The 24,162-nt window shown below is 37.5% G+C and overlaps 1 protein-coding gene across 7 annotated transcripts in view; it reads left to right on the top strand.

Moving 5' to 3' along the window:
• Positions 1 to 23,711, top strand: part of USP6NL (USP6 N-terminal like) — a 111,701-nt gene extending 87,990 nt beyond the window's left edge. For all 7 annotated transcript variants that reach the window (XM_033058086.1, XM_033058087.1, XM_033058088.1 and 4 more), the window contains 7 exons: positions 368 to 416; positions 2,023 to 2,143; positions 5,243 to 5,337; positions 6,903 to 6,968; positions 7,055 to 7,154; positions 9,252 to 9,404; positions 20,169 to 23,711. In XM_033058086.1, coding sequence (XP_032913977.1) covers positions 368 to 416; positions 2,023 to 2,143; positions 5,243 to 5,337; positions 6,903 to 6,968; positions 7,055 to 7,154; positions 9,252 to 9,404; positions 20,169 to 21,592 — 2,008 coding nt within the window. In that variant the 3' untranslated portion in view covers positions 21,593 to 23,711. The remainder of the gene's footprint in view (positions 1 to 367; positions 417 to 2,022; positions 2,144 to 5,242; positions 5,338 to 6,902; positions 6,969 to 7,054; positions 7,155 to 9,251; positions 9,405 to 20,168) is intronic.
• The last annotated feature ends 451 nt before the right edge of the window (positions 23,712 to 24,162 follow it).

Below are 24,162 nucleotides of genomic sequence, written 5' to 3'. Positions count from 1 at the left end.
CACAGAAATCAGGTTTGGGGAGTTTAACTTTTGGCATTCAGAATAAATCAGTGTTTGAAATGTCAGCCATGCAATGTTTCACTTTACTTGTCTGTAAAAATGATGATGTGCCACCACTCTCTTCTAAAGTACGTTGATACTTTTTGAAACATTTCAACATGTAAAACATCATAAAGATGCTAATTACAAAATAGGCTTGAAAAGCAGAAGCACTTATCTTTGTGAAGTGTGGTTTATCCTGTTCTTTAGTGCTAGACAAGTTATATTGGGAAAACATTTCCAAAATCTAGTTCATTACTTCTATGTTTTTCTGTTTTTACAAAAGATAATACTATTTTTTTAAAAAATTCTGCTTTTATTTCTCCAGGCAACAATCTTTGTTCCATGTTTTAGCTGCATATTCCATATATAATACGGTAAGCTGTGTTCCTTCACACTTCAGTCTGGTTTCTCTGAATGTGCTGTAAGATAATAACTTGCATCTCTTTCTCCCTAAAAAAAACCAACAGACATTTCAGAGACCTTTGCAAGTACATAGAAATAAATTATTTGTTGACATATTTTGAACTGAAGTTAAAACATCTGAATTATGAGTTTTGTTGGACAGACTGAACTATGCTTACAATTTGGCTGAAGCTAAGAATTGTGACTAGTAAGAATAATGAATTTGTATTGTGCTGGAGTGTTATGTGACTGATATTTCCCCCCATTATATTATCTGCCTCTCATTTCAGTGGGGAAGAAAATACTGCAGAAAGATGCATGTTGGAGTCTCCAGGTGTATTTCATAACCTGAAAAGTTCTAAAAATTTGAAATTAGTTTAAAAGGTTGCATCTTCTTTACATAAACCCCTGGTCTTGGCTGCAGTCCTGAATGGGATTTATTAGAGTGGAGTTTCCAGACTCTATATAAGGGTTAGAAGCTTATGTATTTTGTAATGTCTTTTGGCTGTATGCTAAAAATAGAAGAAAAAGAAATGTCTTCATGTCCACGTTTAGCTGTGGTCCCTTCATTCCTTAGGCCCATTTTGAGCACTTCTGTACATCCTCCATTCTATATCCATCAGCAGCTCCCTAGAAGTCAATATAAAATATGTTAACTGTAGAGGAGGAAAGAGAAATTAAAGAAGTTACTTGAATTAAATACTGGTTTGTTTGGATGTTTTCAAAGTTCTTGGAAATGTAACCTTTCTGTCTGGCCTTTTATATCTCCTATAAAACATTGGACTGGTATTTTCAAGTTGCATGAATATTTATGTGTAAAATCAATCATCAAAGTGTAATGATGAGAATATTACAGTGAAGTTTTTATTTTGCACTTCTGTTGTTTTATTTTTGCTCTTAATGTGTAACAGTTCTTATGCTTTGGTTTTATCTCTCAAAGTTGTGCAAAGAAATTATAAACCTGAAAGAACTTACTCAACAATTAATTGTCCTCACAAATACTTCATTGATGGGGTTATCTTTGCAGCTGAATGATAGTGACAGCTGGTTCCTGCCATAAAATTCAAAATTAATAGCAGAGGAAGTACTCAAGTTCTATTTTGGGACAATAAATCTTTTCTTTGGATTTATTACAGTTGCTTGCTATTGGGCTGATAAACTTGAGCAAGTTTATAATTACAGGTCACTCTTGAAAAATCCCGTGTTTATCAGATGGTGCCCTGAACAAAGCCAGATACTCTCACCCTCCATAAACCCCACCCCAAATTACAACTAAATGGGAATTGCATCCATTGGACAAAAAGATGATACAGCTGCTTAAAAATATTAGTACTGACCAAGGATTTTGTTCATCAGTAGTGAGTTCTAGGGAACAGTCAATACTTCCAGGTTACTTTTCAGTTGAAGGTGTGTGCCTCATTCCTTCTATCTATCAATATTTTTAATGTTTAAATATGAAATGTGTTTGGTGGGAAGCTTTGCCTTTAGGACAGACATCATCTTTCCTCTACTAACTCAAGGAAAAGCTAAAAGCTCATGACTATGAGCATTTTAATATTTCCACTGTGTGATTTTCAGGAAGTTGGATACTGTCAGGGCATGAGCCAGATCACAGCTTTGCTCCTGATGTTCATGAATGAAGAAGATGCCTTCTGGGCCTTGGTGAAGCTTCTCTCTGGTCCAAAGCATGCTATGCACGGTATGGAGTTTCATGTCAGTTTACTTAGGTTTCAGCCTGTCCTATTTAAGCTGTAAATTATTTGAAAATGAAACTATGCTGTTCTGATTGGTCAAAAATCAAGCATAATGGGAGCTTTATACCTGGGGGAGGTATTGGATGTTACTGGAGCTCTCATCCATAAGAGAGAGTAATGTTTTTTATATGTGATATTTTTCAAATAGTTCTTAATGAAAATCAGATGGTTTCCTCTTCTCTTCTTCTCTCAGGGGATGTAACCAATTGAAACTGGTTATGTAGACATCTATATAGTAATAAAATAGTAGTGGAAACCTGATACAGAATGCGTTAAGTAATATTGCAGCTGTGCTATCGTTTGGCAGGACAGAAATTTAGAGTAAAAAATGGACTTGTGTCTAGGCATGGACTGGAGGCTTCTCAGTTTTATCTCTACCTCACACAGAATTTCCTGCTACCATGGTATTGTTGCTCTTATGTAATTGGTAGTTCTTTCTTCCCATATCAGATTTAGCATGATCTATGCATATTCCATGGCTATTGGTATGGAACAACTCCAGGAATTCCAAAACCTTTGTGATGTTGCAGTTCTGGTGATTCAAAAAAGCTGTGGTTCTTGGAAGCCTGCAAAAATGAATGTCACCCAGAACCTGGGCTTTTTAGCAAATGTCCAACAAGCTCTAGGTGCTTTTCGCTGCTGAAGAATTTCTCATCCTGTGACATGAATCTTTCTCATGCTTCCTTCCCAGGCTTTTCATTGTCCTGGATGTTCTCCACCTCCAAAGCAAAGGGATAGTTTGTTATTTTGCTCTTTACAGTTTTGGAAAGCTATGGGCCCAGGGAGAGGGAAAAAATGTGTGATCTGATGTCAGTGTCATAACTGAAATTTTGAATTCATCAAATTTAAAAAGATTTTCGTGGAGCTTTACACAATGATAACACAGACTAAAAGCATCTTACAAAAAAATCTATAGATTTCATAATAATCCAAACCTATGCAACTGCAGCCCTGTAGAATAACAAGCTCCTCAAAGCTCACAGAAAATTGTAGATATTTTGGGGGAAGCAAGTCAAAATCAGCTCCTTATTTACCAAATCATATGCATGATAAACAAGAGGATAAACAGAGGCAAATTCATTGCTTGAGATGTTGCAGACCTCCATCCTTCCCTCCTTTATTCCTGTCACACACCTGTCAAGTGATGTGAGAGGGAAGGAGGGAGCTTTGAGTAGCCCAAGGTGCGATGAGCTTCTCATCACATGAACCATTGTGCCACAGCTTTATTATACACACTGAAACTGTCTTGGCAGTGCCTGTTAGGCAAGTTTGCATTTATATGTATGTTGATAAAATTTTAATTTTAACTCATATGTTCCCAATTTATCATTTATTAAATGTTGCCAACTAGTCTGAGGTTCTGCTTTCAGCAGGTTGGAGCAGATAATCTCCAGAAGTCCCGTCCAACCTGGATTTCCTGTGATTCCTTGAATGGCATGGTTTTAAATGTCACTGTGCATCTGTAAATATCACTGTAGATTCTGGAAAGGAAACTTAAAAACTGACTTAACTGATGACATATTACAGTTTGCACTTTCTGTGTTCTTTGGGCAAAGTAGCTTAAAGCAGGGTTTGTCAACTCTTCAAAGCTTAAGTGATTTCAATTCCAAATCACCAATATCCATGGAGGAAAACTTTTATACTTGCACTTGATGTCACTGACCATCAGATAGTTCTCTGAAATGGGCATCTCCCTATGGAAATCATAGGGGTGGGCTGAATAATTCAATTAGAATCATATTGGCAAGATTATGATGTTAAAAAAGCTCCCCACAGATAAGGTTTTTCATGTGTTTTTCACTTTTACCTGTGATAGGGCAACCTGGAATACTTTTTGGGTACAACCCATTAGCCAGACTAATTTCTAGTATAAAACTACTTGAAATCAAGAGATGAATTTGGCCTCTGGGATTTCATATTGTATGGATGATGTGAAGGCTCTAAACGATGAAATACAGACACCTGACCCTGAAAATCATCCGCTTTTTTGGAAACTCTTTCCATTGATCTTTCTGTAGACTTAAAAATTCAAGATAATGAGTTGGTGTATGTAAATGTGGAAGAGCAACCTTCCATGGAAAAAGAACTTTTATTGTTATTGTTGATGGCTAATTAGCTTTGATGTAGTCACTGTTTACAGTAAGAAAAAACCAAATGCCTTATGTGTATTATTGAAATTTCCTATTATGCAACCTGACATTTAAGGATTGTAGAATTTGCATTTGTATCTATGAAATACTAAACCTAAGTGAATCTGAGGTAGTAAATCTTGTGTCTTAGTGACTGTGCACTGAATTGAACAATTGGTAACTAGAAAGACTTTTCTTTTTGGTTTGGGACTTTAGTAATATATATATATATTTTAAGTTGCATAGCTAGTATGGGTCTGTACTTGTTCTTCCAGTTTTCATGCTGCTTAAAATATATTGGAGTTTTTTTATAACTGAACTCTGCTGATATCTCAACTGGAAGGTGGTCTTAGAGCTTTCCTTTTCCTTATGTAATCACTAAAACAGTTAGATGAGGTTTTTTATGCCCTTTGTTTCAGTTGTGTGAGCTCACAGCCTTTCCTATAGGATATATTAATGATATTGCTAAAATATCCCTCTTGTCTTTTTTATGGTCTTTTCTTCAATGCAGACAGTAGTAGTAGTACCTATGCTGTTTGCCCTTCTATCATGAATTTTCTGGGCAATAATTTCAATTTTAGTGGGTGAGGGTTGTGATTGTTTTGGTTTTCTTTTAAAGAATAGTTATAAATGTGGTTTTCACATGATCTTATATTGGTTTGACTAATGAAGGACTGATGGATCTGCTGTCATTTGTTATTCTGATCTGATAATTGTCACTAAGGGAATGTATTGATTGTAGCTATTTAGGCAGGAGTAGATGCATGTCTGTATAGAGACATCAAAATGTTGTTAGGAATATCTGTTCAGATCCAGTGGTCTTATAGAAGGATAATGTTCTTGGAGCCTTAATGTCTCTTTTTAATGTCATTTTATAGTACAAACACCTGTTAAATGGTCAACTTCTTTTCTTAGGATTTTTCATTCCTGGTTTTCCAAAACTGTTGAGGTTTCAGGAACATCATGACAAAATACTGAAGAAATTTTTGTCCAAACTTAAGCAGCATTTGGTAAGTATTTGTTTCACTATACAAACAATGCTAATTTACAGCTTTCTACCTTGTTTCAGTTCAGGTCAACCCACTAGATCAAGAATACTCAAACCTCAGGGAAATGCAAAGTTTTAAGAAGCAGAAGTGCTGTTGTTTACATTATAGAAAAAAGTATGGTGCATCTTGACACAGTTATGATAAAATTGGATCCTAAGAGTGATTAATTTGGGTGTCTGTCTCACTTGGGACCTCTGAGTTAAGGATGATGTGTGATTCTTCTATTTGGCCTTGTGTGAGCTTCTGTAAGCAAACTGATACTAGAACATTTTATCAGGGGTTATTTGTATGTTTAGGTTTGTGGTTTGTCTCTGGACAGAGGTGACTTTAGGACCAACCAGTTTTAATCTCTGCTTTAAAAAAAACCTTTATAAGAGGGGTTAATGGTCCTTTTAAAATACTTCTATTTTCATGAAGCTACATGTAGAGTTTTATCTCTTCTAATGTTTTTAAATAGAAAATAATATGCCATTTTTTAATATTGGCTATATTTATTCTAAGATGTAAATTAATTTTCTAATGGGAGAAGAATGCCCTTCCAGTGAGCATCAAGAATTTCCTTTTACAGTACATTCTGGTACTACCAGAATCCATCTCTAGTTCTTAAGAGATGGTGTAAGAGTGCTCACTTGTTAGTAGCATCTTTTTCCTCATCTCTTCTTGTGCTCACTAAAATGGCCCAATGTTAACTCCTGAAAGACAAAAGTAAAACCTGCACATAAACTAAAGGGATTTGACCCATTGTTTATTCATTGTTTATATAACTAACTTCTGGAATTTGGTCCATAATTTTTGGAAAAGCTGAATCTGGCAAGCATAGAATATGATGTTATCCCACAGTTAAAATTCAGGATTTCTTAACTTTTCAGCTTTTACTTCAGCTTTTCTTCTTACTGTGCAAAGGACTTTGAAGAGTTCCATGAAGCTGCAAAGAAGCTTTAGCAATCTTTGACTGGGTGTCATACCTCATGGATTATCTGTGCTGTAGTGGAAATTAGGCCCCTTAATCAAGTAATAAAATTCTTTATCAGCCTACATCCTGTTTGAGGCCCAGTGGTCAAAGAAATTGGTTGTTTTACAATCATTTCTGGTGGATATGTATTTTTGTAAGAAACTCCTTTCATCCTTGGGCATGAATTGTTATCCTTGCTACAGAGGAATGAAAGACTTAATGGATCCAGTGCCTGAACCTGGGTTGCTCCAGAATATTGATTTATTTTCTTGAGAGAGGATTTTATCCTCTGCTACCTCTGTCCCAAGAACATGATAAAAGTCTAGGATGTATTAATACTTCAGCACCTCCAAGTGTGTGTTCTTCAGGCAGTGAAATTGATGAAGAAAAGTTTTAAAAACCAGAAATTCCATCTGTTGGATTGAAGTAACACTGTCTTATATAGTTAACTTAATTATTTACAGCAACTATAGAGTATATGAGTCTCGAGGGGAAATTTTTTTTTTTCTCATGGAGAGTGCAAGGCATTACTTGAATTTTTGGAAGTATTTTTAAACTTCTTTGTTGTTTGCAGGACTCCCAGGATATGCCCACCAGCTTTTACACAACCAAGTGGTTTTTCCAGTGTTTTCTTGATCGTGTGAGTATGTTTTTCTTTCTGTTGCTGTTTTTAATTGTGACTTGGGGCAGACTGTTTTCACAGCATTGCTGATTCTGTCATTGCAGACTCCCTTTACATTAAGCCTCAGGATATGGGATATCTACATACTTGAAGGAGAGCGGATTCTCACTGCTATGTCTTACACAATTCTGAAACTGCACAGAAGTAAGAAATCTGTCAAACATTTGAAACCTAAACAGAGGTTCAGCTAGTTTTGTTCTCATTTTGTGTAGTTTGACCTTAATACGTGAAAATCTTAGGTTCCCATACGCCTTATAGTGCTTCTGACAGATGTTTTTCATTCCTTATGCACAAAAAGTTAAAAATATTTGCTTTATTAATGTGTCTTTTTTATGGGTTGATCTTGGCTGGATCCTGGTGTCTACCAAGCTGCTCTGTCCCTCCCCTGCTCAGCAGGACTGGGGGAAGGAGAAAACAAGATGGACCTTTCACAGCACTGTGAGCACAGTTGTGGGGAAAATGAACTCCATCTCAGCTGGGCCCAGTGCAGTGTGATTGTCAAACAGAAGTGTTTATTAGAGTAAGAAAGTTATTTGCACCTGAAGTCAGTTGTATTACTGCCTAAACAATGGGGTAAAGTGTGGTAGTTTCATGGTCTGGAAATGACTTCTTAACCCCCACAGGGTTTAAATTAATCAAAAAAGCACACAAAGAATCAAATTTGCAAACCAGTAAATACCTCAGCAACAAGGAATCAGCAGTCTGTGTCACTTTATACCACTGTTTGTCAAGAATGTGATGAAAATCCAGAATTTCTCTAACCTTCCTATGTGACCTTCTCCTTCATCTCTTGAGTTTGGGTGAAGCAAAATTTGAGATTTTGAACAGAACTGTCTAAAGCATCTATGCCTGGTTCCCCAAAGTGACTTGTCATCCTAAATTCAAAGGACCCAAAAAGCTTTCGAGGGTGGATGTTGTCTTCTAAATAGATTTGAGTATTTCTAAGGATGATACCTTGTAGCTTGACTCTGAGACATTCCTGCTGTGGGACTTTGGCTTTCTGAGTGAAGTCATTTGACTCTCTGTAAATGCTGATGTCTGTGTGGGGCCCATAGAATCAATGTTGTAATTTCCTTGCTAGTTTATCCTTCTTGAACTGTGGTGATGCTACCTCACTGTCTCACTGAGATGTTTTCATTAGCTTGTTCATAAACAACTCTGAAAAATGGAATAGGTTACCTCTACATTACTGCACTTCAGAAAGCTAAACATTTAGAGGCAAATCATTAGGCTTAACATTTTGGTTTCTTTATTTGCAAATATATATCCACTTGATTTTTTTTTTTTTAATTCACCACTCTTTTAATGGGAATACCTGAGGAAAAATTCTGAGTGTGGATTTGCTTGCTTAGCAAGTACACAGCAACTTCCTCCATGATCAAACACTGAGAGAACCTCACGGCAACAGAGGAGATGAGAGGGATGGCAGAAAACAGATTCTGATTTGTTTTCCAATTTCTTGTCTACCCTCAAAAACATGCACAGTATAGCTATTCAGTCAGTGTCATTGTGGAATACATGCCAATACCTTTTTTATTACAGCACCACAACTTTTTTTAATGGTTTCCATATAGAAATTATACATCCTAAACTTTTGATGATGTACAAATGATGAAAAGAGACATAGGTATGCAGTTACAGCCTTGCAACATGGCCTTACTGCTGTGTAAAAAGGGAAAGAAAAATAATCTGAAAACTGTAAAATGACTTTGAAAATATGACCTGAATTTTCAGAGAGCCTGAAGCAGCAGTTCTGAAGTGTGAACTTTCATCATCATTTCATTGGGAGTTAATTCAGTTGTGAATGAGGGTGCTGTAAATAGCAATTTTTAAAATGTTTTCCTGCTTTTCAGAGCTCCTAATAAGAGAGATGATATATGTTGTACAGATCCACTGCAGTGGTTGTAAGTTGAGGATGCAGGCTGACAAATAAAGACCTGAAGCTGTTGGACAAGGAAGGCTGAAGGAGGGTGACTTGTAGTTAGTTTTCTGAAGATGCCCTTTTTGTAAAACACCATCCTAAGTAAAGAATAATGTGTAGAAAGGATTTCCATGGTGACTTGCAAGTGAATTTTTAATGTATTTTTAGACCTCTGGTTTTAGAAATCTGTTATCTGCCTAATAAACAAGTGTTTTTCATTCTATGTTGAAAACAAAAGCACCTCATGACTAAAGTACGTTTTTGAGTGTTCATTATCAAGATATCTTAATGTATAATGTAATATTTTTCTCCTTATATAGAGCATCTGATGAAATTACAAATGGAAGAGCTTGTAGAATTTCTGCAGGAGACTTTAGCCAAGGATTTCTTCTATGAAGATGACTTTGTAATAGAGCAGCTCCAAAATTCTATATCAGAATTGAAACGAGCGAAGCTGGATTTACCAGTAGCTGGTAAGAAACTTGTACATATGCAGAGCTAGATATTTGGAGTTAGTAATTTTTAAAATGTTAATTAATGCTGTTGAAATCTGTGCAAATATTTTCTTCTTCATCACTGCATAGATTTGAGGAGTTTTTACCCTAAAATATTTCACAGTGCAAAATCACCACTTTTCCTTTCGTTAATTTAATCTTCTTTTGGTGTTTTGCTTACAGTTTTTAAGGTAATGGCAAAGCACTGTGAAAAATACCATGTTCTGGTAATTTTGTTAACTTGAATTTATAAAACCTTTCAGATAGAGGATCAAATGCCAGGGTTTCAAAGTGTCTGAAACACTACATTGTCTGAGAATCGAGACTGTTTTGTAGATTAATTAGATGTGGACCAAACTTCAGGTCAAATAACTGCTTCTGTTTGTCAAATCCAGATTTTTAATTTTTCACAAGTGACAACTGCTGGGTATTTAATGGCATAGTTTTCATTATTTCCTTTTAGCCTTTGTGCTTTTTGGTTGCAGATAAGAGATGGTTTCATGTGACCTTATGAAATGTAGAGGATCTCTTCTTTCTCTTAAAATTCTATTATCTTTTCTACCCCTATCTCCATAGTCTTTAATTAGAATTTTTCTTATGATTACTCAGAGTCCTTTTACTTTATCCTTGATAATTGTAGAAAAGTATGTGAGAAAATGATTTTTTAAAAATTACAAACCTTGCAGAATTTACCTTGAAGTAACTTTACTAAGTTGCTATGGTTAACTTTCAGAAGTTAAGAAGTGTCAGAATAAAGGTTGCCTGTGTGTAGCATTGTTGTGATAATTTGTTCTTTCATTAATGAATCAGTTCTTTCTGTTCCTGTTGACATTATTTATTGCATGCAGTATTGGGCTGTGTCAGAACTCCTCATCACAAGTAAATACCTGTTTTACCTGGTTCTTCAGATCTGATTCTATGGAGTGCAAACACTTTCTGTATGTTTGTTTTTTATTTTGGCTCTTCTCAGAGTTCCTATTTCTCTTCCTCCATATTCCTGTATTTTGCCCCAATCCTGAATTTCTCTACAATCTGTCCAGCAGAAGTCTGCTTTCTGTCCTTACCTTTTCATCTGTTGCTTCCCCTTTCTCACCACAGCATTCCCATTTTACCATCTTTTCATCCTTTTTCCCCAAGCTGAGTTTCAGTCTTGACTTTCTCTTCAGAATAAGTTGCTCTTTGTCCTTACACTTCAGCCAGGTGCTGTCTCAGGCATCTTGTGCAGTGGGGGACAAATATGAGCAGCTGTGTCCTTTAGCATCAGTTCCACACCAGGATGTTACAAGGAGATAGATCATAGGAGTCCTGTCTGTTCAATCCCAAATGCAGAGTTCTCTGTGGTTATGTTTGAACTGTGAGGAGGTTACCCCAACAACTTCAGTTCTTTGTACACACATAGATTCGTTAATGGATGTGGTAAAGTAAATTCCATCAGTGAAAAGTTCCACTTGAAATTGTGGTAGGGGAAGAATTGGGAAACATTTTTGTAGTTGGAGGTAGTGTATCTTCCAGCCTAAAAATCACATGCATGTAAGTAATATTGAGATTTGCTGTGGAAAATACAGAGTTTACTGGAAATTTTCTTGATGCAGACGGCAGAAAGTCTGTTCCTAACTTGTGTCACGGCCTAGAACATAAAATACCTTCAAGTGAACCTTTGAGAATACTCTGGATTTTCATAGAAAACCCAAGGAGGATTTAGGTGACATAAGAGTCACCCCTCTTGTGGCAGAATGGTGACTGTGTCTTCTTCCTGAGCCACTTTGACAGTGGGATGCAGATGTTTGATTTCACACCGTGCACACTTAGGTGTAACTTCTGATACAGTGAGCTGACAGCATGCTTTGTGTTTTGGGCAACATTGGGTCTTAATTTTGGTAGCTAAAGAAAAATCAGCAACAAAATGTCTTCTGTGTGTTTTTTTTTCCCCTGAACATGAATGGGAAGGTTTAATTTTAAAACAGGAAGAACAAAGCCAAAGTGCAGTGTATTTTGGTGCTGGAATTGAGCTTTTTTCCTTTTTGATTTCAGATTAACCTGGGCAAACCTTTCTGTGTGGTATGTTTTTGCTATGGGTAGAAGGGAACATTATTTAACCTTTCACAGACTAAAAATAAAATGCCTTCATCTTAATCCTTGGGAATCTTGCTGATTTGTCTGCTCTTAGCTCTACTTGAGTGAGGCTGCCTCATTTATTCTTCGTATGAATTTCCTAAGCCCTTGATTTTATTTTTTAAAATTTTCTGCATTCTCCTAATTTTGGTTTTATTAATCACTGTCTTCAAGCAGTATTCTTTTTCAGATTCTGAACATTTTCTAGACATTCAGCTTTGCTCATGTGTTGTGGCAGGTTGATTCTGGTTGGATGCCGGGTGCCTTCCTCAGCTGGGCAGAGGAGAGAAAACAAGACTTCTGGATAAGGACAGGCAGAGATCTCACATCAATTGCCATCATGTGCAGAACAGACTAGACTTGAGGAAATTAACTGAATTTATTATCAATTAAATCAGAGTAGGACAGTGAGAAATAAAGTCTTAATAAAAACCTTCCCCCATTCTTCCTTCCTTCGCAGGTTCAACTTCACTCCCATTTTTTTTCTCCTCCTCCCCAGCAACACAGGGAATTAGGGTTGTGCTCAGTTAATCATACATTTGTTCTGCTCTTTCTTTCTCCTGAGGTGAGGACTCTTCACACACTTCCCTTTCTCCAGGGTGGGGTCCCTCTCACAGGCTGCCAAAACCTGGCCATGCAACCCCCATGCAAATGTCTGTCTGGCCCTACTCTCTTTACTGCCTTGAATTTCACTGTTTGTCTTCTAATTTCATCTAAAACACATGAAACTATTATATGTGATACAACCACAAAAAATACCAGCCTGCTCATTTCAGTATTCACTGTAGCCTGAGAAAATAATATTTATTTTAGTTTTCTCAGCTGAAATCAAAGCACTGCTTCCTAGGTTGTACTTTTTTTTTTTTTTTTACTGAGCAAAAAATTACACCTTAAAGAACTAAAGTAAAAATGTGTGTTTGGAAAAAAGAAAAAAAAAATCTTCATCTTGCAGTTGCATCAGTATCAGTCATCCAGGAATAGCAGTGAGCTAATTAAGCTCAGTGGAATTTTCCATCTGGCATCCTTTGTTAGGCTGTATAGATTTTCCTGCCCTAGTAGGGTAAGCTGCAGTAGGATATTAAAAGAGGTAATAACTTTTGTGTTACTTTAAAGTGGATGTCTATTTATGTCTGATGTAACTTTCTCTGGCTCACTTCTTCCATGGCTTCTCTCACTGAATTAAGGAGCTCCTTGTTCCCCTTCAGAGCAGAAAATGAAGGGACTTGTTTAACATTTTCTCACTGTCAAAGCCCTTAAAATGTCCAGCCAGAAGACATGGATGTTAAGAGGATCTTGCTAATTTTGGATGTCAGTGATTGGCACTGTTTTTGCCAATAGCAGAACTGTTTTGCATAAAGAAGGCCATGGATTTTTCTTCTTTTCTTTACTGATTTCTAGTTGAGTGCTGATCAGTGTAGAGTAGTCCATATTTAGCAGCTACAACCTCCAGAGGGTGGTTTGCAACTCCAGTGCTGTTCTACAACCCAGGATGGGCATCCCTCTCTTCCCATGGCTCTGGAGACAGGGGCCTGTGTGATGGGCACACCTCTTACTGGGAGCTGTGGCTTCTGAGACCTTGGAAAAGGGAGGCTGTGACAGCTGAACAGAGAACCTTGAAGGGTACCTCTCTGACACAACCTCAAAAAGAAGAAAAGGCATTTGCTGTTTTCTGGATTGGCTGGAATGTGATGAAGGATGTCCACACCACAGCTGGTTCTTGAAGAGCACTCTCACCTAAGTCTGTGTGACTTTATATTCACCTGGAGCCAGATCCAATGTAAATTCAACAATTTCTTCCTTAATTCAAGGGCGATATTAAGACTATGATGAGAAAAATTTTCTTGGTACACACCATTGATTTCCAAAATTCCTAGATGCAAATTCTTTCCTTGTTTGTTATTTAAAACAGCAGCTAAATTCTATAAATACTCACAAGATATGGATAGAATTTCTAGCTTTACTGTAATATTTTCCTGTAGGACTACATGAATAATGCAATGCTTAATAAACAATATTTATATATGGATAGATTTTTATAGTGTCTGACTTTAATAAACAGAAGTGCTTACCAGTGAAAGTTTCATATTAAAAATATGTTGCTGAAAATAGTTTATTAATCCAATGTTTTGTGAACAAGATAGCCAGGTCCACCTTCAAGGTGTGAAGCCCTCAGGTCTGTTCTTGAGACAGCTTCTCACCTGTGTTTTAATATAAGGGTGGGCAGGGGGGTCCTGGGTTGGAATTTTATGACTGAAAATTTAATAGACTTGGCAGCAGCTGAAGGCCTTAAAGCAAAGAAAAAGGTCTAGTACCTTAATTTGAAAGCAGTATTGGCAAATTTGGTATCTACCTGTGTCATTGTGTAACACCAGCTTCAAACTGCAGTTCTAGTTTTCCAAATCTTTTCTGTGTTCCGGGAAGACTAGCAAAGTTTGAATCTTGCATTTCCCTTAAATTTTAAAATGTTTGTCTGATATTTATCTTTGAAGTTATATGTTATTAAATTTATTATTAGTCTATTTTATTCAATGATCTATTTTACACAGTAATCAGTGATAGTTCAGAAATGTATTCTACCTCAGTAATCTATTAAATAATGTCTGTTTTCTCCTATTAATGAACCTTCTGACAACCAAAACAATAGAAATATGTGAATCAGCTTGACTTTCCTGTTTCTGATGGTGACTTTCTTTTGGTTGTGTTTTGTTTCAGAGGAATTTTGGATTTTTCTCTTGCACTTCAAGAATACACAAGTAGCTATTTCAGACAATGCACTTCATGCTTTAATTAACTAAACTATTTTTTCTGCCTTGTTTCTTGTGTGATGCAACTACTTTGCAATACTATGAATTGAAATAATATGTGGAGTTATACTAATATAGTTAGTATATATCCTTAGCAGTTTTAAACTTTGGCTTTGCATCATTTAAAAATCTTTAGTTTTTAAAATTTGCATGATCTTTAAACACATGATTCAGATAATTGTGTTGGTCATTGTTCATATTGCTGTTTAAAACTGACTTTCCAAGGAAGTATGTTTTTCTGGAAGAAATGTGGAATTAGGAACGTAAAGCAGTGGTTAATTTTAGAAATGTCGTTTTTGCAAGGGCACCTTACAGACCTGCAGCTGGTCACCTGTATCTTCTGGGTAATTACCAAATCTGTTAAGATTTCTGTTGTTTATCTAAATGCAGATGTTTACTGTCCAAGTACTATAAAAGTACAAGAGAGCTGCAAGAGAGGCAAACAGTGCTTTCAGTTCTTCCTTCAAGTTGTCCAGCAGTATTTCATTTAGCAGCTCCTTTGCCAATGATGGTATATAAAGGAAGGAGGAGCAGAGGTTGACTTTCAGACAGCAACTTGAGCTTCTAGTGCAGGCACTTACATTTTTTTAAAATTCTCTTGGACTTGTAAACTGAAGAAGATGGGATGTCACTGATGGAAAATAAACACAAAATTTCAAGATGTCATTTTAAGAGTTGTTTTTATGACCATTACCATCCTTGAAAATTGTGTTAGAACAGTCAAAGTGCATGTATTCTGGTGCTGAAATTAAGGACTAGACTGTTATTCACCGGAGAGAGCACTTAAAGCACTTTACTCCAATTATATGTCTGCTACTCGATGCACGAGGCTGTTAGTGCCTCCTGAAGCAATTATCTGTAAAAGTCTTGCAGTGGAGATCGACTTCCACTGGGTGGTGGCCAAGGCTTGTTTGAGCAGGAGGAAGTCAAGAGGCAAACTTTAATATGGCTTGTATTTCTCTTTTGGGGAACAGTCAGATCTGCTCATATTTGCTTTGCTCCTTTTCGTGTCAGGGAATATGTTTGCCAACAACAAACAAGCACCTGATTGTTCTTGTTTTGCTTAAATTGTCTCCCTCTACTTCCATTGCTCTCCTTCCTCACCCATCTTTCACCCTATTTCCTTTGTTGTTTGCCTATTTTATTCTATACTGCATAGAAGCCAACTAAATCACTATCTTTCTTTTAAAGGAAAAATAGAAAATCTATAGTTCCTGCTCTGTAAACTCTGATAGAAGCTATTATAGTGCTTGTTTTTGGGAAAAACCAGTAACTAAACTGTCTAGAAACTTACTCTGTTGAAGGAAGGAAGGAGAGAAGGATGAAAGAGATATCCATATTTCACAGGAATACTGGCAACTTGGGGGAAAAAAAATCTCATTGCCCAGATTGCTTCAGAGGACAAAGGGACATTTCTATGATTGTACAGGTCAAAACAGTCACAGCTGAACTGGAAGCTTTGTCTTAACTTCTAGTTTCAAAATGCTTTCAATTCTTGACTGTAAACATCACTGATTGTATAGAAAAGTGCTTGTCCCAAAATTACTTTGTGTAGAATTCCACAGTTTCTCCATTTTATGTCCAGACAGTGAACTAACTCAGATCTTGGATCAACAACACAGATACTCAACTGAATTTCCTTTAAAACATACAAATAAAATTTCTTCGTGCTCAAATCTGAGGAGTTTGAACAATGAGTGCAGTTGAAGTAGTGAAGGAGCTGGTTGAGAGCTGTGTGTGGGGCTTTAGGCAGGTTTGGAGTGGAACAATGGTAGACAAAAGAAATGGGGCTTGAAGGAATTGGTGCTTTTGCATGCTTGTCTGGTGAGCTGTTTGTGTACCTCTCGAGCTAGAGATGTTTGTTGTGACTTATTTTCTTTTGTTTACTTTTGCATTATGATTTCTCTTCCTCAACTTTTTGCTTTTATTCCATTTTTTTCTTTCTTTCTTGCTGAAGCATGCAACATCATGGGTTTCCTGCTGTTATTGCTGATGGTGGACTGGTTAAAGCCTTCCCAAACACAGTTGGCATGCTCTCTGTGCATTTGAAGAGTGTCCCATTGTGGTCATGGTGGTAGTGCATGTAGTGCATGCTGGTAATTTGGTTATCTTCTATTTGTTTATTTTGTAAACTTTTTTGGAACCTCAGGAGTTTTTATTTGTTGGGGTTTTTTTTAAGTTCTTGTTTCACTGGAGGTGGCAGCTCTGTGTGTGTGTATGGGCATTTATGTATCATCTGTACACTTCAGTTAGAATTAAGTAGTCATTTTGCAGTTTCAAAAATTTTCGTTTAGAAGGTGATTGGTTTGCAAGATATCTTTTTCCTGCAACACCATAGATCCTTACACAATTCCTTTCCTCCCTGATTTTTATGGCTAGAGGTGATCAGTGCTGGAGCACCTTTGAACCAGAACAAGGCCTGTTCTGGCAGCCTTGATTCCTGAGCTGGTACCTCCAGCTATGTTGCCTTGCTTAATTCCACAAGCAGAATTGGGTGACTGAGCAACCAATGCCACTTGTTGTGTCCTAGGTCAAGTTAAAGCAAGTGTTGTGGATGTCCTGTGGCTGAGGTTCAACCTGTATTTTTTCTTTTCCCCACTGAGCTTTCTTGCACGTTCTCATTGTTCTGTGCTTTGTTTTCCCTGACAGCACTAAGCTCTGGTGTTACCAGCCTATAAACACGGTCTCATGCTGTTAAAATGCAGAGGTTTTCTTCCAAATGTTGTCTTGCAACACTTTCCTTGTTACTCAGGATGTGAATTAATGTTGAATTCTAACAGTTTCACTGCAGACATGGCAAGATTTTTCTGATAGTCATTTTACAGCTGGGATTCATGTTACAGGATACATCATCTAGACCATGCAGCCCACATGTGCCTGGTTGTAGGGTGTTCCTTTACCCTGAATGAGAAGGAAAGGTGACACAAAGCAGCCTCAATAGAATTCAATAAAAATGTCTGCAGTATTCTCACTTGGGTTTATTAGAGCTTAATGGTGATTAGGAAACCTTAAGTGTGTGAAATTAAAAACCAAAAACTCACCCAAACTCCACCTTTATTGTGCAACCAAGTATATTTAAAGGATCTCCTATTGCTCTATAGGCATTTCTTAGAGTAAAAACTGGGAGAAAATAAATCAGTTCATGCTTTTGATGACCCTCGGCAAATGAAGGAAGCATTGCAGCTGCCAGAGGAACTGGTCTTCAGATTTTTATATATATGATTAGAATATTTTAACTTCAAGTGTGGAAGAAAGTAAACACTCTTTCTAAAACATGTCTTCCATACAAGGACAGAAATTAAATAATTTAGTGATGTTGCAGAGCTGTTTTCTTATTCCATATATTCCATAACTATTCCATAACGACTTTGGATTTCCTAGAGACTATAAATAGATTAGCAGCCCATAAAGATCAGTTCAGTGGGATTTAGATGGCAGGTTTTTGGTATGTATTTTGTACATACCAAAGTATTGGTTCTTAATGCAGACTTCATGCTATTTTCCTATTCAAGATTAGTAAGACTGAAAGCACTGCAATCTGTGGTTTAAGTATCAGGAATATTTATTATGTGTAAAATTCACTTTTATTCAGGAGACAAGATCTTCAGCTTTGCCTAACAGTGTATTTGAAGATGCAGATGGAATTAGGTGATACAAATGCCTCTTGCCAAACAGAAGCAAGTTCAGAAAGTGAACTCGTGTTTATAAAGACTAAAGGGCAGTTTTGGAGAGGCTGGTGCAGCAGTCAGTGTATTGCAGAGCTGTTAAATCACCTCTTTTACAGCATCTGTGCAACTCCTTCCTTTGTCCCTTCATCTGTTCTCCCAGTGGTGGAACCCCCCTTGGGGGGTGCAGGTCTGAGAGCCCTGTTCCACATTTTATTTGGGAATAGTGGGGGCCTATATGGAAAGAGACCAAACATCAGACTTGTAATTCCAGGAGCCACTCACTGGAGCCTAGTGCTGAGTCCTGGCCCCACAGTGTGTGCTATATGTGAAGTGAGGTTTCTGAAGTTATTTCTGAAGCAAAGGGTATGTTTCTGGCCCTTAGGAAGAAAAATCAAGAAAACACTAGTTTAATTGTTTGGCAAATCTGGGCTGTTTCTATTAAGTGCATTTATTTAGTTACCTTGTTGTGATGGCACCATTGTGTTCTTCTCTGCTGTCCTCCTGCAATGGCCTGGCTGCCTCAAACTCTGAGTTTTCTTTTTGTTTATATAGCAACTGATCCGTGCTGGTAGTTTGTTATGCTGTTATAACAAATAGCAGTGACCTTGGCTGCTGGCTTTCCTCAGTGTATCTGTATCATGAACCACTCATCAAAGACTGAGCTCCTGCTCATGCCTGTATAAATGAACATAGCTCACTTGTAACTACAGCACTTGTCAGGGAGAGGCATTTGTGTGTATTCACTCCTGTGAACCCTTATTGACAAACAAAAAGAATTTAAATTACAAATAGCTAGAAAGTGAGGTGCTAACTCTCTGATCTCTGGTGGGAAGAGATTCTACAATCCTTGCCTTAGGAAGAAGGAGGGATTAGACAAAATTGTTTTACCAACAGCCATTTTATATAATTTACTTTGAATAGCATTTAAGCAAGGGTAGCCATTTCTTTTTTCCTCCTTACAAAAATCTTCTGATTATATATACACAGTGAGTAGGACTTGTTTGGTAATGCTGACTTCAAAACTTTTGTGTTTTGTTTTATTTTTTTTAAATGCTGAACATCAAATGAATTAAATCTAGATTAATGCATCTAATGAGAAGTGCATGACCTTTTCTTCTTATAATGGGAAAGTAATGGATTACACAATTAAATAAGTTATATGCAAGTAGATATGATAAAATACTTTGGCTGTGATTATGAAGGGTGTTGACTGCTAAGGAGGAGGATTGCATTAGAAAATTTGTTGTGAATTGTTCTGTGAGCAGCATCTAGCCATGAAAAACTTCTTTATTGTTTCTGTATGTCAGTGTGGGTTGCTGTGGGTCCCCACACAGTTGATGTTTACCACTGGCTGTTGCAATGAGTTGAGCTTCAGGATGGGAGAAGTTTCCATTCATGTCCTTGTTCTGTAAATGCTGCCCTTGTGTCCTGCAAAACTCCTCCATGGAACACTCAATTGAAACCATGACGTAGCCAGGATTGGTGTCAGCTGTTCCAGCTGTTCTGTGTTGATGAAAAGCTGAACTGAAAAAAAAGATTCTGTGTATAGAGCTTTTACTGGAGGTTTTTAATACTGAGGGTGAAATTTCTAGGCAGGAAAGGGTTTAGGGGGAATAAGTTCTTAATTGTGTGGCTGTTAGTGAGGAGCTCCACCCAAAAACTGGAGTGAGAGTTCAAAGATGTCATCTGAGAACTTCTTGCAAGTGAGGGAGGAGCTGATGGTGTGGCTTGCTGGAGGTGAACATTAAAGGATGAATGAATGGAAAACAGTCAATGGGGAGAGTGATACTGGGAAAGATTTTTAAAGTGTGCAATGTAGTTTGTTTTTATGTAACAATGTGAGGAGGGTTCCATGCAGAGTGGATATTGTAACCAACATGTCATCTAGGAAAATGTTTTATTTTTAGCAGTGTCATGATAGAGCAAAAGCTTGGCAAGATTGCATCTGCTTTAGGAAGGAATAAACTGGTTGGTATGAGAAGCTAAAGAAAATCTGTCAGTTTGCTGTCAGTGTATGGAAGAACCTTTGAGGTGTTCAGCAGAATGGTGACCCAGAGAGAGGCCCAGTTAATTTCTAACTATTTGTGCTTGCATGATGAACAGATCAAAGAAGGCTTCTGCATAAAGGTGAATTTATGTTGTTCCTGTTCTTGTTTTAGGTAAAGAAGATGAATTTCCAAAGAAGCCATTGGGGCAGATTCCATCAGGACCTCTGCCTTCTGTGCTTAACTCCACTCCAATGCTTAATGGACAGAACAGTACTGGTACTCAAGCAGCAAGGACAGAGAGAAGACCATCCACAGAAGAAGAACCAGAAAGTTCACCAAATGACCGAAAACGAATTAATTCTGTGGAAAAGAAACCTTCCTTAAAACAGCAAAAGATTCGACCAACAGAGACACAAAACAGTTTGCCTAAGAATGAGGTAGATACCAGAAAAAAGCCTCAGCCAACAGAGCAAGACAACTCGAGTCTATACAATAATGCAGCTGCTAATCAAAATTCTAATGCTACTTCCAATACAAGAAGGGAATTTGTACCTAAGTGGAATAAACCATCTGATATCAAAATAATGGAAAAGACAATGATACTCACTGCAGAGGTGAAAGGGAGGCCAGTAAACCATTCTGTTTTGGGCCCACCACCAAGTCCTGGAGAAATGCAGCCTTTGAATGTAAAGCAAAAAGTAAGGGTTTTGGATGCTGATGAAGGTAAGAGAGGGTCTAATGCATCTCAGTATGACAATGTTTCAGAAGATGAAACTGAGAATGAGAATCTTGTTGAAGATATGCTTGAGAGAGCTCATCCAGAAAGTCCTAGGCATGTAGCATTTTCTAACAGTCCAAGAAAGCAAATGGAAAAAATACCAGCTCCATTGAAAATACCCAATAATTACACCTTCACTTCACAACCCAGATCTCCAAAATACCCATCTCAGTCTGATGGTCCATCTCATGGCCTGAATGTAAAACAACCGCTGCCAGGTTATAGTAATCCCCCTACTTACTATGGGAATTCTCCAAAGCATGTTTCCAGTATAGGTAATACCAGTTCTGCACCTCTGCATTACCACGGGAATCGAATCCCACCATACCCTGCTTTTATGTCAGATTATCCCCCAAATAAACTGCAAATGAATTCCTATCCTGCCAGCCGCCAAAATCCTCTCTCACCAGCCCCTGCTCAGACAGAAGTCATTCCTGTTGATGCTTACACCAGCAACTCGAGGTCCTCTCCAGGTGTCAAGTTCATCATCCCTCCAGCAGATTATTTAGCAGAGGAGAGAAAGTGGCCGGACGCCGCCTACATCTACAGACACGAACCCTACAGGCAGCCCTGGAGCCAAGACCTCAACAAAGGCCACTTGGATAACTTCCAGAAACACCAGCATTTTCAGCCAACACCTTTACAAGACCGCAGTCTTCCTGCTGTTTCTGTGGATAGTCCAGTGAGATACAGGACTTCCCCAACCTTTGAAGAGAATGGCTCCCCACAGTACCAATACCCAAACCCATCAGCTCAAGCCCAACACTATCGGAACAGAACTGATGGATTGTCTATGCATGAATCTGTGCTTCTCTGAGAATCTGGCTCTGCTTAGTAAAATGGCAAGAACAAAAGCCAGTTGAACAGTACTGTGTCAGAAGTAGTCCACCTCAGTTCTCTGAAATGTGAACGGTCCACGTGAGTTCAAAAATAATGACGCTGTTTCAGAGATGTTTCAGACTTTGGTTGAAAGCTGGTGGAGTTCTTGGACTTGCATGGAAGCTACTGGAAGTGATCTAATGCACATAGACATAGCAATAAGCTCATATACATCATGTGGTTCATGCTGTTATTGCTCTTTACATATTTGAATAACTTGTGTTACAATCCTTCTGCCTAAAACCTGTAACACACTGAAAAGTTTTATTTTGACTGACATTGTTAATGCACTGTACAGATGTGTGTGTGTGTGCACCTGTGTGAGTGTGCACTTACACAAACTCATATGGAAAAGAGCTAAAGAGTTTAAATGCATTTAACTTTGGGCAAAGCTTGTGAAATACTTTTATTTCATATTAATTTTTCTTTGTAATTTATTTGAGAAGCCATTCATTTTGAATGGGAATTTCCGTCATTTTTATACAGCTGCCTCAGCATCCCAGTATCTGTTCTGGGCAGGAGAGATGCTTTGGGATTATTAATTTAATCATATGTGAGAGTTAATTTCCTCTCCTTTGACTACTGTTTGTCATTTTCCTCAGCAGGAAGGAGCAGGCAGGCAAAAGCAGAAAGCCAAAAATGTCTCTCTAATCTGGATAAGAAATGGTGCTTAAATTCAGGGCAGTGTTTAGGGGTTTTGTAAGTGCATCAAAAGGGGAGAATTTATACCTTCTCACCCAAATCTACCTTCAGAATGTTGTTCTATATGCAAAAGACTGGAGCACAGTGAGACTGATGCCAGATACAGAAATGGTGCTGCACCCTTCACTTTTTGCCATGCTGTGCTGTCAGACTAAATCTGGTTGCAGGGCCAAATCTCACAGGTATCAGAAAATTGCACAGCTTGTTGACATCTCTGTGAAGTGCATGCAGGAGTTTGAGCTTTGCTCCAATATTGATACTCCCTGAGCTATGTGAGTATGCAGTGTCCCTTCTCTTAAGCTTTGTTGAGTGGATTCTGTTGTGTTTTGCCCTTTCTGCCCCCAAATTGCTGGTGGGTTCCTGTCTGTGATGAGGGGCGTGCTGCTGTGCTGTCGGGCTTGCAATGCACGGTGTTTCACACTAAAATGACCCTGACTGTTGTTAACAGGAACCTTAAACTCCTGCTGATGAAAGTAATTCTAATTAGTGTTTGCAGCCTTTTCTCCTTTGTGTTTTCCTTTTTTTGACTGTGAATTGGGGGTGGAATTAAAAGCAGGTGAAGTGGCACATGTGGGATGGAGTCCTGCGAAGTGCAGGATGTGCTGACCTCTCGCTGGGAGCTGAGACAGAGGAGGGTCTTGCCAGGAGAGGTCCTTGGAGTGCTAAACAGAGAGATTTCTCTAATACTGAAGTACTAAACATTGGTATCAATACCAGTTTGGAAGGTTGTCCTGTTTCCTTTTGTTAACTGAAAACATAGAAAAGGATATTATTTTTTTTTTCCTTTAAAGAATGAGCTTTAGTGCCTATTATTGCTGCAGGTTGGCTCTGTAAGTTTTAAGGTACAGAAGTAAAACAATTTTTTTTACAAATGGAAGTAACATTTACTTAGTATGTTTCAAAACATTTTTTTGTGTATATAACGTGTCTGATGTAATTTTTAATAACTGGGCAATTTTGTATTTTGAAAATTGCAAACTGCAGCAAAGTAACTGTAGCCAAGCACTACACTGAAATCATAAACTAAAATTGTGAAGAAAACTATGACTTGGGCTTACTTTAGTTCTGATTGCTTACAGCAGCTTAGAAATGTATGTATATAATATTGTGGCTATGTGTAATAATCTCAGTGTTTAATGATGGTTCTGTAATTCATAACGAAGCTGTACAATTTATTTGTGCAAACAACATGAGGCTCCAAAATATGTATCAGCATTAGTAAATACTGTAGATTTTTATATATAAAATATATACACACTATTTTCTTATTTCATCTGCAACAGTTTTATAACTGTGTACCCTATTTTGATGTGACTGTATTTTTAACATGTTAAAAATAATAATAATTAAGCTTACGTTGTTTTGTCTTTCTTCATTATTTGATTAGCTCCAAACTGGACTCTTGCTATTCTTGGCACAAATAACTGCTTTTCATAAATGAATCATGTGTATATATATGATGTATCCTGTTTAATTTGTATATGTTTATTTTTAGGCTAAGCAATGTGGGTACAATCTTTTTGCATTATTGCAGAAGTGGCAAGATTATTGATTATAGTTTATTACAGTGATAAACCTTTGCCTATCGTATGCAAAAGCTAGGAGCATAAACTGTAATCCAAATTTTCTGGTTTTCTTCTCATAATCTCACCCAATACCAGTTTAAAAGAGAATTGTTGGCATAAGGAATTTGAAAAGTTACATTGATCAAAGTGCAAAACAATAGTCTGACTGTGGCTTCTGTCTCTCACATGTTTGGAGGGTGCTATTGATTTTTTTGTTTTTAAAAAGCAACCCAGCATTGTA

This window comes from Catharus ustulatus, chromosome 4 (genome assembly GCF_009819885.2).
Source record: "Catharus ustulatus isolate bCatUst1 chromosome 4, bCatUst1.pri.v2, whole genome shotgun sequence".
In the NCBI taxonomy this organism is placed as follows: domain Eukaryota; kingdom Metazoa; phylum Chordata; class Aves; order Passeriformes; family Turdidae; genus Catharus; species Catharus ustulatus.
The sequence above is the reverse complement of the archived record's forward strand: the minus strand, read 5'-3'. Positions and strand labels throughout refer to the sequence as shown.